Consider the following 17,375-nt stretch of genomic DNA (forward strand, 5'->3'; position numbering starts at 1 on the left):
AAATGATAATAATTTTTACAATTTAAATTTTCTATTAGCACGTGTTGGTGCTCTAATGTGTGTTAATGTGAGTATTTTATGAAACATTATGCATATAAACTAATGCTAATCTTTCACATTATACCAGGCTGCAACAACCAAACCAAACCAAAAATAATCCAGTTTGTATGAAGTATATTGCAAAGGAAAAAAGCTGCGGCATGACAAAAACACGACAATTTAAGGGGTTAAAAAATGTAAAAATGTATTAATATTTTACATGTCTCTTCTTCTTCTTCTGCAGATGCACGTTCTGTGCGTGGTGTTGCTTCTGAGCTGTCCGGTCCTCGGCCGATCTTCACCTGTTTTAAACAAGCTGTGGGAAGAGTGGAACATGGAACACAGTAAGGTTCACAACAATGAGGTATAGGACCGTTCTTTTCCCCTCTCTCCGTGTTGTCACTCGCACCGACAGATGAATCACAGAGTCTGTGTTTTGTCTTTCAGACAGAGATCATCTTCAGGAGAGCCGTGTGGGAGAAGAACGTGCACATGGTGCTGAGACACAACCAGGAGGCCGCGGCAGGAAAACACAGCTTCACTTTGGGACTGAATCACCTGGCTGACATGGTAACAATCTGCTCCAGTGTTTTAGGTTTAGAGATACAGAACATTTCAGACTCATATAAATAGATCGATACCAAAATTACGTACAAGAATTATACAAATCTACACCTGGTATATTCCGTTCAATTTGATAATCTCTAATCTGCTATTTATATGCAGGTTAAAATGTGGTCAAGTACCAATCATTAATCAAAATGACTATATTTAATCAAATCATTTCGCTCCCTGTACAATCACGTGCAAATCTGGTGGTGATGTTGGTGGTATTTGGTGTTTATTATGGTGGTTGGCATCCATGATGTTGCTACACTGCATTTTCCTAATCAAATTAGTCTTAGATAAAGTACCTTAAAGGGATACTCAAGTAAAAATACAAGTATCTTACCAGAAAATGACTGTGATAGAAGTTGAAGTCACTTTTTATAATATCACTCTTCTTCTTATGGTTTTATTCGGTAGTGACGAGTAACAAAGACAGTTATACGAAATGTAGTAGATAGTGGAGTAAAAGTAATAAAAATTGCTCGAAATATAAATAACGTACAGATATGTGAATGTCATACTTAAGTACAGTAACAAGGTATTTGTACTGTTACTGTACAACACTAATCCTTCTCTATGTTTGATAGAAATCCAGGGTAAAAGCTAACAGACGAGATTTTGAGATGTTTTTAATTTACTTTCAGTTAAATCCAATAAGTAGCAACACAAAACCAGATAAACATTTGAGAAAAAATGGGTGAAAATTAATAAAAATCCAAATAATCCATCACAAATAAGAACAAACATATGATAAATTTGCACAAAAACAAAGCTTTGATAAAAAAAAAAAAAAAACAAGGTTCAAAGTAGGAACTTAACTTGACTGAGATCAGTTACAGAGTTGGAGCTTGTCACATATTCAAATTTAAAAAAATAACCAGAAGGACTTTTCTCTCTTTAGATATAAAAATAACAATGAAGTGAATAACTCCTTACATGACTCCTGGCTTATCATCAGCATTACATATATGCTCAATTATACATCACTCAAATACAGCTTTAACAGCAAAAGCCATGATAAAAATGGTGATGATGAAGAAAAGTGCTGCCATTCAGTGTTCATCAGATGTACCACAGAAGAAGAAGAACAGTCACAGAGATGTAAGAGTGAGACCTCTGCTGGACACAAACTACATGACAAACATTTACTGCAGCCTGTGTGCTAATTTAAACCCTAACCTAAACCCTGAGAGCAGCACTAATCCTATTTAATCTGATTAATGTAATCTAGTATAGGCTCAGCTGACCTGCAGTCACTATGTAAGAGAAGATTCACAAAGTTATACAAACAGCCATGCTAAAATATGTATGAATGTAATTCATTCAGAACGGAATGAATGAATGGTTAAATTAATCAATAAAAGAATAAATAAATGCATAAATACTGAAATAAATAAATGTATGAATACATAAAAGAATAAATACAAACATATATTTAATATATTTATTTATGGCTGTGTTTTTTAATGGTACATTTTTATTTAATTATTGGTAACACTTTACAATAAGGATCCCTGAATCAATGTTAGTTAGTACATTATTAAGCATTACTGTTTAATAATATATTAACAATCATTATTATGAATTTGTAAGCATTAGTTAATAAGCAGTTAATTAATGTTTCATACTCATAGTTAGTTAATAAACTATATTAATGACATATAATATGACATTTTGGTCATATTTTGGACGACATACTATAGTATAAGTTTTTGTACACATTTCGGACGACATACCATACTATGACCTTTTGGTCATATTTGGACGACATGCTGTAGTATGACTTTTTGAACACATTATAGATGACATTCTTGACTTTTTGTAAAAATTTTGAACGACATACTATACTATGACTTTCTGGTGATATTTTGGACGACATGCTATAGTATGACTTTTTTGACAAATTTTGGACGACATGTTATAGTATGACTTTTTTGACAAATTTTGGACGACATGCTATAGTATGACTTTTTGGTCATATTTTGGACGACATACTATAGTATGACTTTTTGTTCATATTTTGGACGACATACTATACTAAGACCTTTTTGTCAAATTTTGGACGACATGCTATAGTATGACTTTTTGGTCATATTTTGGACGACATACTATACTATGACCTTTTGGTCAAATTTTGGACGACATACTATAGTATGACTTTTTGTTCATATTTTGGACGACATACTATACTAAGACCTTTTTGTCAAATTTTGGACGACATACTATAGTATGACTTTTTGGTCATATTTTGGACGACATACTATATTATGACTTTTTGGACAAATTTTAGACGACATACTATAGGATTACTTTTTGGTCATATTTAGGACGACATGCTATAGTATGACTTTTTGGTCATATTTTGGACGACATGCTATAGTATGACTTTTTTGACAATTTTTGGACGACATGCTATAGTATGACTTTTTTGACAAATTTTGGACGACATGCTATAGTATGACTTTTTGGTCCTATTTTGGAAGAAATGCTATATTATGACTTTTTTGACAAATTTTGGACAACATACTACGGTATGACTTTTTGGTTTAATTTTCTTGACGACATACTACACTATGACCTTTTTGTCAAATTTTGGACAACATACTATAGTATGACTTTTATGTCAAATTTTGGACGACATGCTATAGTATGACTTTTTGGTCATATTTTGGACGACATGCTATAATATGACTTTTTTGACAAATTTTGGACGACATGCTATAGTATGACTTTTTGTTCATATTTTGGACAACATGCTATAGTATGACTTTTTGGTCATATTCTGGACTACATGCTATAGTATGACTTTTTGGTCATATTTTGGACGACATGGTATAGTATGACTTTTTGTTCAAATTTTGGACGACATGCTATAGTATGACTTTTTTGACAAATTTTGGACGACATGCTATAGTATGACTTTTTGGTCATATTTTGGACAGCAGGCTATAGTATGACTTTTTGGTCATATTTTGGACGACATACTATACTATGACCTTTTGGTCAAATTTTGGACGACATGCTATAGTATGACTTTTTGGTCATATTTTGGACGACATACTATACTATGACCTTTTGGTCAAATTTTGGACGACATGCTATAGTATGACTTTTTGGTCAAATTTTGGACAACATGCTATAGTATGACTTTTTGGTCATATTTTGGACGACATGCTATAATATGACTTTTTTGACAAATTTTGGACAACATGCTATAATATGACTTTTTTGACAAATTTTGGACAACATGCTATAGTATGACTTTTTGTTCATATTTTGGACAACATGCTTTAGTATGACTTTTTGGTCATATTCTGGACTACATGCTATAGTATGACTTTTTGGTCATATTTTGGACGACATGGTATAGTATGACTTTTTGTTCAAATTTTGGACGACATGCTATAGTATGACTTTTTTGACAAATTTTGGACGACATGCTATAGTATGACTTTTTGGTCATATTTTGGACAGCATGCTATAGTATGACTTTTTGGTCATATTTTGGACGACATGCTATACTATGACCTTTCGGTCAAATTTTGGACGACATGCTATAGTATGACTTTTTTGACAAATTTTGGACGACATGCTATAGTATGACTTTTTGGTCATATTCTGGACGACATGCTATAGTATGACTTTTTGGTCATATTTTGGACGACAAACTATACTATGACCTTTTGGTCAAATTTTGGACGACATGCTATAGTATGACTTTTTGGTCATATTTTGGACGACATACTATACTATGACCTTTTGGTCAAATTTTGGACGACATGCTATAGTATGACTTTTTGGTCAAATTTTGGACGACATGCTATAGTATGACTTTTTGGTCATATTTTGGACGACATGCTATAATATGACTTTTTTGACAAATTTTGGACAACATGCTATAGTATGACTTTTTGTTCATATTTTGGACGACATGCTATAGTATGACTTTTTGGTCATATTCTGGACGACATGCTATAGTATGACTTTTTGGTCATATTTTGGACGACATACTATACTATGACCTTTTTGTTAAACTTTGGACGACATGCTATAGTATGACTTTTTGGTCATATTTTGGACGACATGCTATAGTATGACTTTTTGGTCATATTTTGGACAGCATGCTATAGTATGACTTTTTGGTCATATTTTGGACGACATACTATACTATGACCTTTTTGTTAAACTTTGGACGACATGCTATAGTATGACTTTTTGGTCATATTTTGGACGACATGCTATAGTATGACTTTTTGGTCATATTTTGGACAGCATGCTATAGTATGACTTTTTGGACAAATTTTAGACGATATACTATAGGGTTACTTTTTGGTCATATTTAGGACGACATACTATAATGACCTTTTGGTCAAATTTTGGTCGACACACTATATTATGAATTTTTGGTCATATTTTGGACGACATACTATACTATGACTTTTTGGTCAAATTTTGGAAGACATGCTATAGTATGATTTTCATGACAAATTTTGGACAACACACTATACTATGACTTTTTGTTCATATTTTGGACGACATGCTATACTATGACTTTTTGTTCATATTTTGGACGACATGCTATAGTATGACTTTTTGGTCATATTCTGGACGACATGCTATAGTATGACTTTTTGGTCATATTTTGGACGACATGCTATAGTATGACTTTTTGGTCATATTTTGGACGACATACTATATTATGACTTTTTGGACAAATTTTAGACGACATACTATAGGATTACTTTTTGGTCATATTTAGGACGACATACTATAATGACCTTTTGGTCAAATTTTGGTCGACACACTATATTATGACTTTTTGGTCATATTTTGGACGACATACTATACTATGACTTTTTGGTCAAATTTTGGAAGACATGCTATAGTATGACTTTTATGACAAATTTGGACGACATGCTATGTTATGACTTTTTGGTCATATTTTGGACGACATGCTATAGTATGACTTTTTGGTCATACTATTCTGGACAACATGCTATCGTATGACTTTTTGGTCATATTTTGGACGACATGCTATAGTATGACTTTTTGGTCATATTCTGGACGACATGCTATAGTATGACTTTTTGTTCATATTTTGGACGACATGCTATAGTATGACAGTTTGGTCATATTTTGGACGACATGCTATAGTATGAGTTTTTTGACAAATTTTGGACGACATGCTATAGTATGACTTTTTGGTCATATTTTGGACGACATGCTATAGTATGACTTTTTGGTCATATTTTGGACGACATGCTATAGTATTACTTTTTGTTCATATTTTGGAAGACATGCTATAGTATAACTTTTATGACAAATTTGGACGACATGCTATGTTATGACTTTTTGGTCATATTTTGGACGACATGCTATAGTATGACTTTTTGGTCATACTATTCTGGACAACATGCTATAGTATGACTTTTTGGTCATATTTTGGACGACATGCTATAGTATGACTTTTTGGTCAAATTTTGGACGACATGCTATAGTATGACTTTTTGGTCATATTTTGGACGACATGCTATAGTATGACTTTTTGTTCATATTTTGGACGACATGCTATAGTATTACTTTTTGTTCATATTTCGGACGACATGCTATAGTATGACTTTTTGGTCATATTCTGGACAACATGTTATAGTATGACATTTTGGTCATATTTTGGACGACATGCTATAGTATGACATTTTGGTCATATTTTGGACGACATGCTATAGTATGACTTTTTGGTCAAATTTTGAACGACATGCTATAGTATGACTTTTGTGTCATATTCTGGACGACATGCTATAGTATGACTTTTTGGTCATATTCTGGATGAGATGCTATAGTATGACTTTTTGTTCATATTTTGGACGACATGCTATAGTATGACTTTTTGTTCATATTTTGGACGACATGCTATAGTATGACTTTGTTCATATTTTGGACGACATTCTATAGTATGACTTTTTGGTCATATTTTGGACGACATACGATAGTATGACTTTTTGGTCATATTCGGGACGACATGCTTTAGTATGACTTTTTGGTCATATTCGGGACGACATGCTATAGTATGACTTTTTGGTCATATTCTGGACGACATGCTATAGTATGACTTTTTGTTCATATTTTGGACGACATGCTATAGTATGACAGTTTGGTCATATTTTGGACGACATGCTATAGTATGAGTTTTTTGACAAATTTTGGACGACATGCTATAGTATGACTTTTTGGTCATATTTTGGACGACATGCTATAGTATGACTTTTTGTTCATATTTTGGATGACATGCTAAAGTATTACTTTTTGTTCATATTTTGGACGACATGCTATAGTATGATATTTTGGTCATATTTTGGACGACATGCAATAGTATGACTTTTTGGTCATATTCTGGACAACATGCTATAGTATGACTTTTTGGTCATATTTTGGACGACATGCTATAGTATGACATTTTGGTCACATTTTGGACGACATGCTATAGTATGACTTTTTGGTCAAATTTTGAACGACATGCTATAGTATGACTTTTGGGTCATATTCTGGATGACATGCTATAGTATGACTTTTTGTTCATATTTTGGACGACATGCTATAGTATGACATTTTGGTCATATTTTGGACGACACGCTTTAGTATGACTTTTTGGTCATATTTTGGACGACATGCTATAGTATGACTTATTTGACAAATTTTGGACGACATGCTATAGTATAACTTTTTGGTCAAATTTTGAACGACATGCTATAGTATGACTTTTTGGTCATATTCTGGACGACATGCTATAGTATGACTTTTTGGTCATATTTTGGACGACATGCTATAGTATGACATTTTGGTCATATTTTGGACGACATGCTATAGTATTACTTTTTGTACATATTTCGGACGACATGCTATAATATGACTTTTTGGTCATATTTTGAACGACATGCTATAGTATGACTTTTTGGTCATATTCTGGACGAGATGCTATAGTATGACTTTTTTGACAAATTTTGGACGACATGCTATAGAATGACTCTTTTGACAAATTTTGGACGACATGCTATAGTATGACTTTTTGGTCATATTTAAGACGACATGCTATAGTATGACTTTTTGGTCATATTCTGGACGACATGCTATAGTATGACTTTTTGGTCATATTTTGGACGACATGCTATAGTATGACTTTTTGGTCATATTCTGGATGACATGCTATAGTATGACTTTTTGGTCATATTTTGGACGACATGCTATAGTTTGACTTTTTTGAGAAATTTTGGACGACATGCTATAGTATGACTTTTTGGTCATATTTTGGACGACATACTATACTATGACCATTTGGTCAAATTTTGGACGACATGCTTTAGTATGACTTTTTGGTCATATTGTGGACGACATGCTATAGTATGACTTTTTGGTCACATTTTGGACGACATGCTATAGTATCACTTTTTGGTCACATTTTGGACGACATGCTTTAGTATGACTTTTTGGTCACATTTTGGACGACATGCTATAGTATGACTTTTTTGACAAATTTTGGACGACATGCTATAGTATGACTTTTTGGTCATATTTTGGATGACATGCTATAGTATGACTTTTTGGTCACATTTTGGACGACATGCTTTAGTATGACATGCTTTAGTATGACTTTTTGGTCACATTTTGGACGACATGCTATAGTATGACTTTTTTGACAAATTTTGGACGACATGCTATAGTATGACTTTTTGGTCATATTTTGGACGACATGCTATAGTATGACTTTTTGGTCATATTCTGAACGACATGCTATAGTATGACTTTTTGGTCATATTTTGGACGACATGCTATAGTATGAGTTTTTTAACAAATTTTGGACGACATGCTATAGTATGATTTTTTGGTCATATTCTGGACGACATGCTATAGTATGACTTTTTGGTCATATTTTGGACGACATGCTATAGTATGACTTTTTGGTCATATTTTGGACGACATGCTATAGTATGACTTTTTGGTCATATTTTGGACGACATGCTATAGTATGACTTTTTTGAGAAATTTTGGACGACATACTATAGTATGACTTTTTGGTCATATTTTGGACGACATGCTATAATATGACTTTTTGGTCATATTCTGGACGACATGCTATAGTATGACTTTTTGGTCATATTTTGGACGACATGCTATAGTATGACTTTTTTGACAAATCTTGGACGACATGCTATAGTATGACTTTTTGGTCATACTTTGGACGACATGCTATAGTATGACTTTTTTGACAAATTTTGGACGACATGCTTTAGTATGACTTTTTGGTCATATTTTGGACGACATGCTATAGTATGACTTTTTGGTCACATTTTGGATGATATGCTATAGTATGACTTTTTTGACAAATTTTGGACAACATGCTATAGTATGACTTTTATGTCATATTTTGGACGACATGCTATAGTATGACTTTTTGGTCATATTCTGGACGACATGCTACAGTATGACTTTTTGGTCATATTTTGGACGACATGCTATAGTATGACTTTTTTGACAAATTTTGGACGACATGCTATAGTATGACATTTTGGTCATATCTTGGACGACATGCTATAGTATGACTTTTTGGTCATATTTTGGACGACATGCTATAGTATGACTTTTTGGTCATATTCTGGACGACATGCTACAGTATGACTTTTTGGTCATATTTTGGACGACATTCTATAGTATGACTTTTTGGTCATATTCTGGACGACATGCTACAGTATGACTTTTTGGTCATATTTTGGACGACATTCTATAGTACGACTTTTTGGTCATATGTTGGACGACATGCTATAGTATGACTTTTTGGTCATATTTTGGACGACATGCTATAGTATGACTTTTTGGTCATATTTTGGACGACATGCTATAGTATGACTTTTTGGTCATATTTTGGACGACATGCTATAGTATGACTTTTTGGTCATATTTTGGACGACATGCTATAGTATGACTTTTTGGTCATATTTTGGACGACATGCTATAGTATGACTTTTTTGAGAAATTTTGGACGACATGCTATAGTATGACTTTTTGGTCACATTTTGGACGACATGCTATAGTATGACTTTTTGGTCACATTTTGGACGACATGCTATAGTATGACTTTTTGGTCATATTTTGGACGACATGCTTTAGTATGACTTTTTGGTCACATTTTGGACGACATGCTTTAGTATGACTTTTTGGTCACATTTTGGATGACATGCTATAGTATGACTTTTTTGACAAATTTTGGACGACATGCTATAGTATGACTTTTTGGTCATATTTTGGACGACATGCTATAGTATGACTTTTTGGTCATATTCTGAACGACATGCTATAGTATGACTTTTTTGACAAATTTTGGACGACATGCTATAGTATGACTTTTTGGTCATATTCTGGATGACATGCTATAGTATGACTTTTTGGTCATATTTTGGACGACATGCTATAGTATGACTTTTTTGACAAATTTTGGACGACATGCTATAGTATGACTTTTTGGTCATATTTTGGACGACATACTATACTATGACCATTTGGTCAAATTTTGGACGACATGCTTTAGTATGACTTTTTGGTCATATTGTGGACGACATGCTTTAGTATGACTTTTTGGTCACATTTTGGACGACATGCTATAGTATCACTTTTTGGTCATATTTTGGACGACATGCTTTAGTATGACTTTTTGGTCACATTTTGGACGACATGCTATAGTATGACTTTTTTGACAAATTTTGGACGACATGCTATAGTATGACTTTTTGGTCATATTTTGGATGACATGCTATAGTATGACTTTTTTAACAAATTTTGGACGACATGCTATAGTATGACTTTTTGGTCACATTTTGGACGACATGCTTTAGTATATCATGCTTTAGTATGACTTTTTGGTCACATTTTGGACGACATGCTATAGTATGACTTTTTTGACAAATTTTGGACGACATGCTATAGTATGACTTTTTGGTCATATTTTGGACGACATGCTATAGTATGACTTTTTGGTCATATTTTGGACGACATGCTATAGTATGACTTTTTTAACAAATTTTGGACGACATGCTATAGTATGATTTTTTGGTCATATTCTGGACGACATGCTATAGTATGACTTTTTGGTCATATTTTGGACGACATGCTATAGTATGACTTTTTGGTCATATTTTGGACGACATGCTATAGTATGACTTTTTGGTCATATTTTGGACGACATGCTATAGTATGACTTTTTTGAGAAATTTTGGACGACATGCCATAGTATGACTTTTTGGTCACATTTTGGACGACATGCTATAGTATGACTTTTTGGTCACATTTTGGACGACATGCTATAGTATGACTTTTTGGTCATATTTTGGACGACATGCTTTAGTATGACTTTTTGGTCACATTTTGGACGACATGCTTTAGTATGACTTTTTGGTCACATTTTGGATGACATGCTATAGTATGACTTTTTTGACAAATTTTGGACGACATGCTATAGTATGACTTTTTGGTCATATTTTGGACGACATGCTATAGTATGACTTTTTGGTCATATTCTGAACGACATGCTATAGTATGACTTTTTGGTCATATTTTGGACGACATGCTATGGTATGACTTTTTGGTCATATTCTGGATGACATGCTATAGTATGACTTTTTGGTCATATTTTGGACGACATGCTATAGTATGACTTTTTTGACAAATTTTGGACGACATGCTATAGTATGACTTTTTGGTCATATTTTGGACAACATGCTATAGTATGACTTTTTGGTCATATTTTGGACGACATGCTATAGTATGACTTTTTGGTCATATTCTGGACGACATGCTATAGTATGACTTTTTGGTCATATTTTGGACGACATGCTATAGTATGACTTTTTGGTCAAATTTTGGACGACATACTATAGTATGACTTTTATGTCAAATTTTGGACGACATGCTATAGTATGACTTTTTTGACAAATTTTGGAACGACATGCTATAGTATGACTTTTTGGTCATATTTTGGACGACATGCTATAGTATGACTTTTTTGACAAATTTTGGAACGACATGCTATAGTATGACTTTTTGGTCATATTTTGGACGACATGCTTTAGTATGACTTTTTGGTCACATTTTGGACGACATGCATTAGTATGACTTTTTGGTTAAATTTTGGACGACATAAATTTTGTCTTGGAAGACATGTTATAGTATGACTTTTATGTCAATTTTTTGGACGACATGCTATAGTATGACATTTTGGTCATATTTTGGACGACATGCTATAGTATGACTTTTTGGTCATATACTGGACGACATGCTATAGTTTGACTTTTTGGTCATATACTGGACGACATGCTATAGTATGACTTTTTGGTTAAATTTTGGACGACATACTATAGTATGACTTTTATGTCAAATTTTGGACGACATGCTATAGTATGACTTTTTTGACAAATTTTGGAACGACATACTATAGTATGACTTTTATGTCAAATTTTGGACGACATGCTATAGTATGACTTTTTTGACAAATTTTGGAACGACATGCTATAGTATGACTTTTTGGTCATATTTTGGACGACATGCTTTAGTATGACTTTTTGGTCACATTTTGGACGACATGCTATAGTATGACTTTTTGTTCAAATTTTGGAAGACATGTTATAGTATGACTTTTTGGTTAAATTTTGGACGACATACTAAAGTATGACTTTTATGTCAATTTTTTGGACGACATGCTATAGTTTGACATTTTGGTCATATTTTGGACGACATGCTATAGTATGACTTTTTGTCAAATTTTGGACGACATGCTATCGTATGACTTTTTGGTCAAATTTTGGACGACATACTATAGTATGACTTTTTGGTTATATTTTGGACGACATGCTATAGTATGACTTTTTTGACAAATTTTGGAACGACATGCTTTAGTATGACTTTTTGGTCATATTTTGGACGACATGCTTTAGTATGACTTTTTGGTCACATTTTGGACGACATGCTATAGTATGACTTTTTTGACAAATTTTGGACGACATGCTATAGTATGACTTTTTGGTCATATTTTGGACGACATGCTATAGTATGACTTTTTGGTCATATTCTGGACGACATGCTATAGTATGACTTTTTGGTCATATTTTGGACGACATGCTATAGTATGACTTTTTTGACAAATTTTGGACGACATGCTATGGTATGACTTTTTGGTCATATTCTGGATGACATGCTATAGTATGACTTTTTGGTCATATTTTGGACGACATGCTATAGTATGACTTTTTTGACAAATTTTGGACGACATGCTATAGTATGACTTTTTGGTCATATTTTGGACAACATGCTATAGTATGACTTTTTGGTCATATTTTGGACGACATGCTATAGTATGACTTTTTGGTCATATTCTGGACGACATGCTATAGTATGACTTTTTGGTCATATTTTGGACGACATGCTATAGTATGACTTTTGGGCAAATTTTGGACGACATACTATAGTATGACTTTTATGTCAAATTTTGGACGACATGCTATAGTATGACTTTTTTGACAAATTTTGGAGCGACATGCTATAGTATGACTTTTTGGTCATATTTTGGACGACATGCTATAGTATGACTTTTTTGACAAATTTTGGAACGACATGCTATAGTATGACTTTTTGGTCATATTTTGGACGACATGCTTTAGTATGACTTTTTGGTCACATTTTGGACGACATGCTATAGTATGACTTTTTGGTCACATTTTGGACGACATGCTATAGTATGACTTTTTGGTTAAATTTTGGACGACATAAATTTTGTCACGGAAAACATGTTATAGTATGACTTTTATGTCAATTTTTTGGACGACATGCTATAGTATGACATTTTGGTCATATTTTGGACGACATGCTATAGTATGACTTTTTGGTCAAATTTTGGACGACATGCTATAGTATGACTTTTTGGTCATATACTGGACGACATGCTATAGTATGACTTTTTGGTTAAATTTTGGACGACATACTATAGTATGACTTTTATAACAAATTTTGGACGACATGCTATAGTATGACTTTTTTGACAAATTTTGGAACGACATGCTATAGTATGACTTTTTGGTCATATTTTGGACGACATGCTATAGTATGACTTTTTTGACAAATTTTGGAACGACATGCTATAGTATGACTTTTTGGTCAAATTTTGGACGACATGCTATAGTATGACTTTTTGGTCATATACTGGACGACATGCTATAGTACGACTTTTTGGTTAAATTTTGGACGACATACTATAGTATGACTTTTATGTCAAATTTTGGACGACATGCTATAGTATGACTTTTTTGACAAATTTTGGAACGACATGCTATAGTATGACTTTTTGGTCATATTTTGGACGACATGCTATAGTATGACTTTTTGACAAATTTTGGAACGACATGCTATAGTATGACTTTTTGGTCATATTTTGGACGACATGCTTTAGTATGACTTTTTGGTCATATTTTGGACGACATGCTATAGTATGACTTTTTGGACAAATTTTGGACGACATGCTATAGTATGACTTTTTGGTCATATTTTGGACGACATGCTATAGTATGACTTTTTGGTCATATTCTGGACGACATGCTATAGTATGACTTTTTGGTCATATTTTGGACGACATGCTATAGTATGACTTTTTTGACAAATTTTGGACGACATGCTATAGTATGACTTTTTGGTCATATTTTGGACGACATGCTATAGTATGACTTTTTTGACAAATTTTGGACGACATGCTATAGTATGACTTTTTGGTCATATTTTGGACAACATGCTATAGTATGACTTTTTGGTCATATTTTGGACGACATGCTATAGTATGACTTTTTTGACAAATTTTGGAACGACATGCTATAGTATGACTTTTTGGTCAAATTTTGGACGACATGCTATAGTATGACTTTTTGGTCATATACTGGACGACATGCTATAGTACGACTTTTTGGTTAAATTTTGGACGACATACTATAGTATGACTTTTATGTCAAATTTTGGACGACATGCTATAGTATGACTTTTTTGACAAATTTTGGAACGACATGCTATAGTATGACTTTTTGGTCATATTTTGGACGACATGCTATAGTATGACTTTTTGACAAATTTTGGAACGACATGCTATAGTATGACTTTTTGGTCATATTTTGGACGACATGCTTTAGTATGACTTTTTGGTCATATTTTGGACGACATGCTATAGTATGACTTTTTGGACAAATTTTGGACGACATGCTATAGTATGACTTTTTGGTCATATTTTGGACGACATGCTATAGTATGACTTTTTGGTCATATTCTGGACGACATGCTATAGTATGACTTTTTGGTCATATTTTGGACGACATGCTATAGTATGACTTTTTTGACAAATTTTGGACGACATGCTATAGTATGACTTTTTGGTCATATTTTGGACGACATGCTATAGTATGACTTTTTTGACAAATTTTGGACGACATGCTATAGTATGACTTTTTGGTCATATTTTGGACAACATGCTATAGTATGACTTTTTGGTCATATTTTGGACGACATGCTATAGTATGACTTTTTGGTCATATTCTGGACGACATGCTATAGTATGACTTTTTGGTCAAATTTCTGACGACATACTATAGTATGACTTTTATGTCAAATTTTGGACGACATGCTATAGTATGACTTTTTGGTCATATTTTGAACGACATGCTATAGTATGACTTTTTGGTCATATTTTGAACGACATGCTATAGTATGACTTTTTGGTCATATTCGGGACGACATGCTATAGTATGACTTTTTGGTCATATTTTGGACGACATACTATACTGTGACTTTTTTGACAAAGTTTGGACGACATGCTATACTATGACTTTTTTGACAAATTTTGGACGACATGCTATAGTATGACTTTTTGGTCATATTTTGGACGACATGCTATAGTATGACTTTTTGGTCATATTTTGGACAACATGCTATAGTATGACTTTTTGGTCATATTTTGGACGACATGCTATAGTATGACTTTTTTGACAAATTTTGGACGACATGCTATGGTATGACTTTTTTGACAAATTTTGGACGACATGCTATAGTATGACTTTTTGGTCATATTCTGGATGACATGCTATAGTATGACTTTTTGGTCATATTTTGGACGACATGCTATAGTATGACTTTTTTGACAAATTTTGGACGACATGCTATAGTATGACTTTTTGGTCATATTTTGGACAACATGCTATAGTATGACTTTTTTGACAAATTTTGGACGACATGCTATAGTATGACTTTTTGGTCATATTCTGGACGACATGCTATAGTATGACTTTTTGGTCATATTTTGGACGACATGCTATAGTATGACTTTTTGGTCATATTCTGGACGACATACTATAGTATGACTTTTATGTCAAATTTTGGACGACATGCTATAGTATGACTTGTTGGTCATATTTTGAACGACATGCTATAGTATGACTTTTTGGTCATATTCGGGACGACATGCTATAGTATGACTTTTTGGTCATATTTTGGACGACATACTATACTATGACTTTTTTGACAAATTTTGGACGACATACTATACTATGACTTTTTTGACAAATTTTGGATGACATGCTATAGTATTACTTTTTGGTCATATTCTGGACGACATGCTATAGTATGACTTTTTTGACAAATTTTGGACGACATGCTATAGTATGACTTTTTGGTCAAATTTTGGACGACATGCTATAGTATGACTTTTTGGTCAAATTTTGGACGACATGCTATAGTATGACTTTTTGGTCATATACTGGACGACATGCTATAGTATGACTTTTTGGTTAAATTTTGGACGACATACTATAGTATGACTTTTATAACAAATTTTGGACGACATGCTATAGTATGACTTTTTTGACAAATTTTGGAACGACATGCTATAGTATGACTTTTTGGTCATATTTTGGACGACATGCTATAGTATGACTTTTTTGACAAATTTTGGAACGACATGCTATAGTATGACTTTTTGGTCAAATTTTGGACGACATGCTATAGTATGACTTTTTGGTCATATACTGGACGACATGCTATAGTACGACTTTTTGGTTAAATTTTGGACGACATACTATAGTATGACTTTTATGTCAAATTTTGGACGACATGCTATAGTATGACTTTTTTGACAAATTTTGGAACGACATGCTATAGTATGACTTTTTGGTCATATTTTGGACGACATGCTATAGTATGACTTTTTGACAAATTTTGGAACGACATGCTATAGTATGACTTTTTGGTCATATTTTGGACGACATGCTTTAGTATGACTTTTTGGTCATATTTTGGACGACATGCTATAGTATGACTTTTTGGACAAATTTTGGACGACATGCTATAGTATGACTTTTTGGTCATATTTTGGACGACATGCTATAGTATGACTTTTTGGTCATATTCTGGACGACATGCTATAGTATGACTTTTTGGTCATATTTTGGACGACATGCTATAGTATGACTTTTTTGACAAATTTTGGACGACATGCTATAGTATGACTTTTTGGTCATATTTTGGACGACATGCTATAGTATGACTTTTTTGACAAATTTTGGACGACATGCTATAGTATGACTTTTTGGTCATATTTTGGACAACATGCTATAGTATGACTTTTTGGTCATATTTTGGACGACATGCTATAGTATGACTTT

The 17,375-nt window shown here is 33.2% G+C and overlaps 1 protein-coding gene across 1 annotated transcript in view; it reads left to right on the forward strand.

Annotated features, from left to right (window-relative positions):
* Positions 1 to 283: 283 nt before the first annotated feature.
* Positions 284 to 17,375, forward strand: part of ctss1 (cathepsin S, ortholog 1) — a gene marked incomplete at both ends in the record, with an annotated part of 37,142 nt that continues 20,050 nt past the window's right edge. Inside the window, 2 exons of the mRNA XM_083899795.1 lie at positions 284 to 403; positions 487 to 609. Coding sequence (XP_083755921.1) covers positions 284 to 403; positions 487 to 609 — 243 coding nt within the window. The remainder of the gene's footprint in view (positions 404 to 486; positions 610 to 17,375) is intronic.

The sequence above is a fragment of the Microchirus variegatus genome (assembly GCF_963457635.1).
Source record: "Microchirus variegatus genome assembly, chromosome: 13".
Taxonomy (NCBI): Eukaryota; Metazoa; Chordata; class Actinopteri; order Pleuronectiformes; family Soleidae; genus Microchirus; species Microchirus variegatus.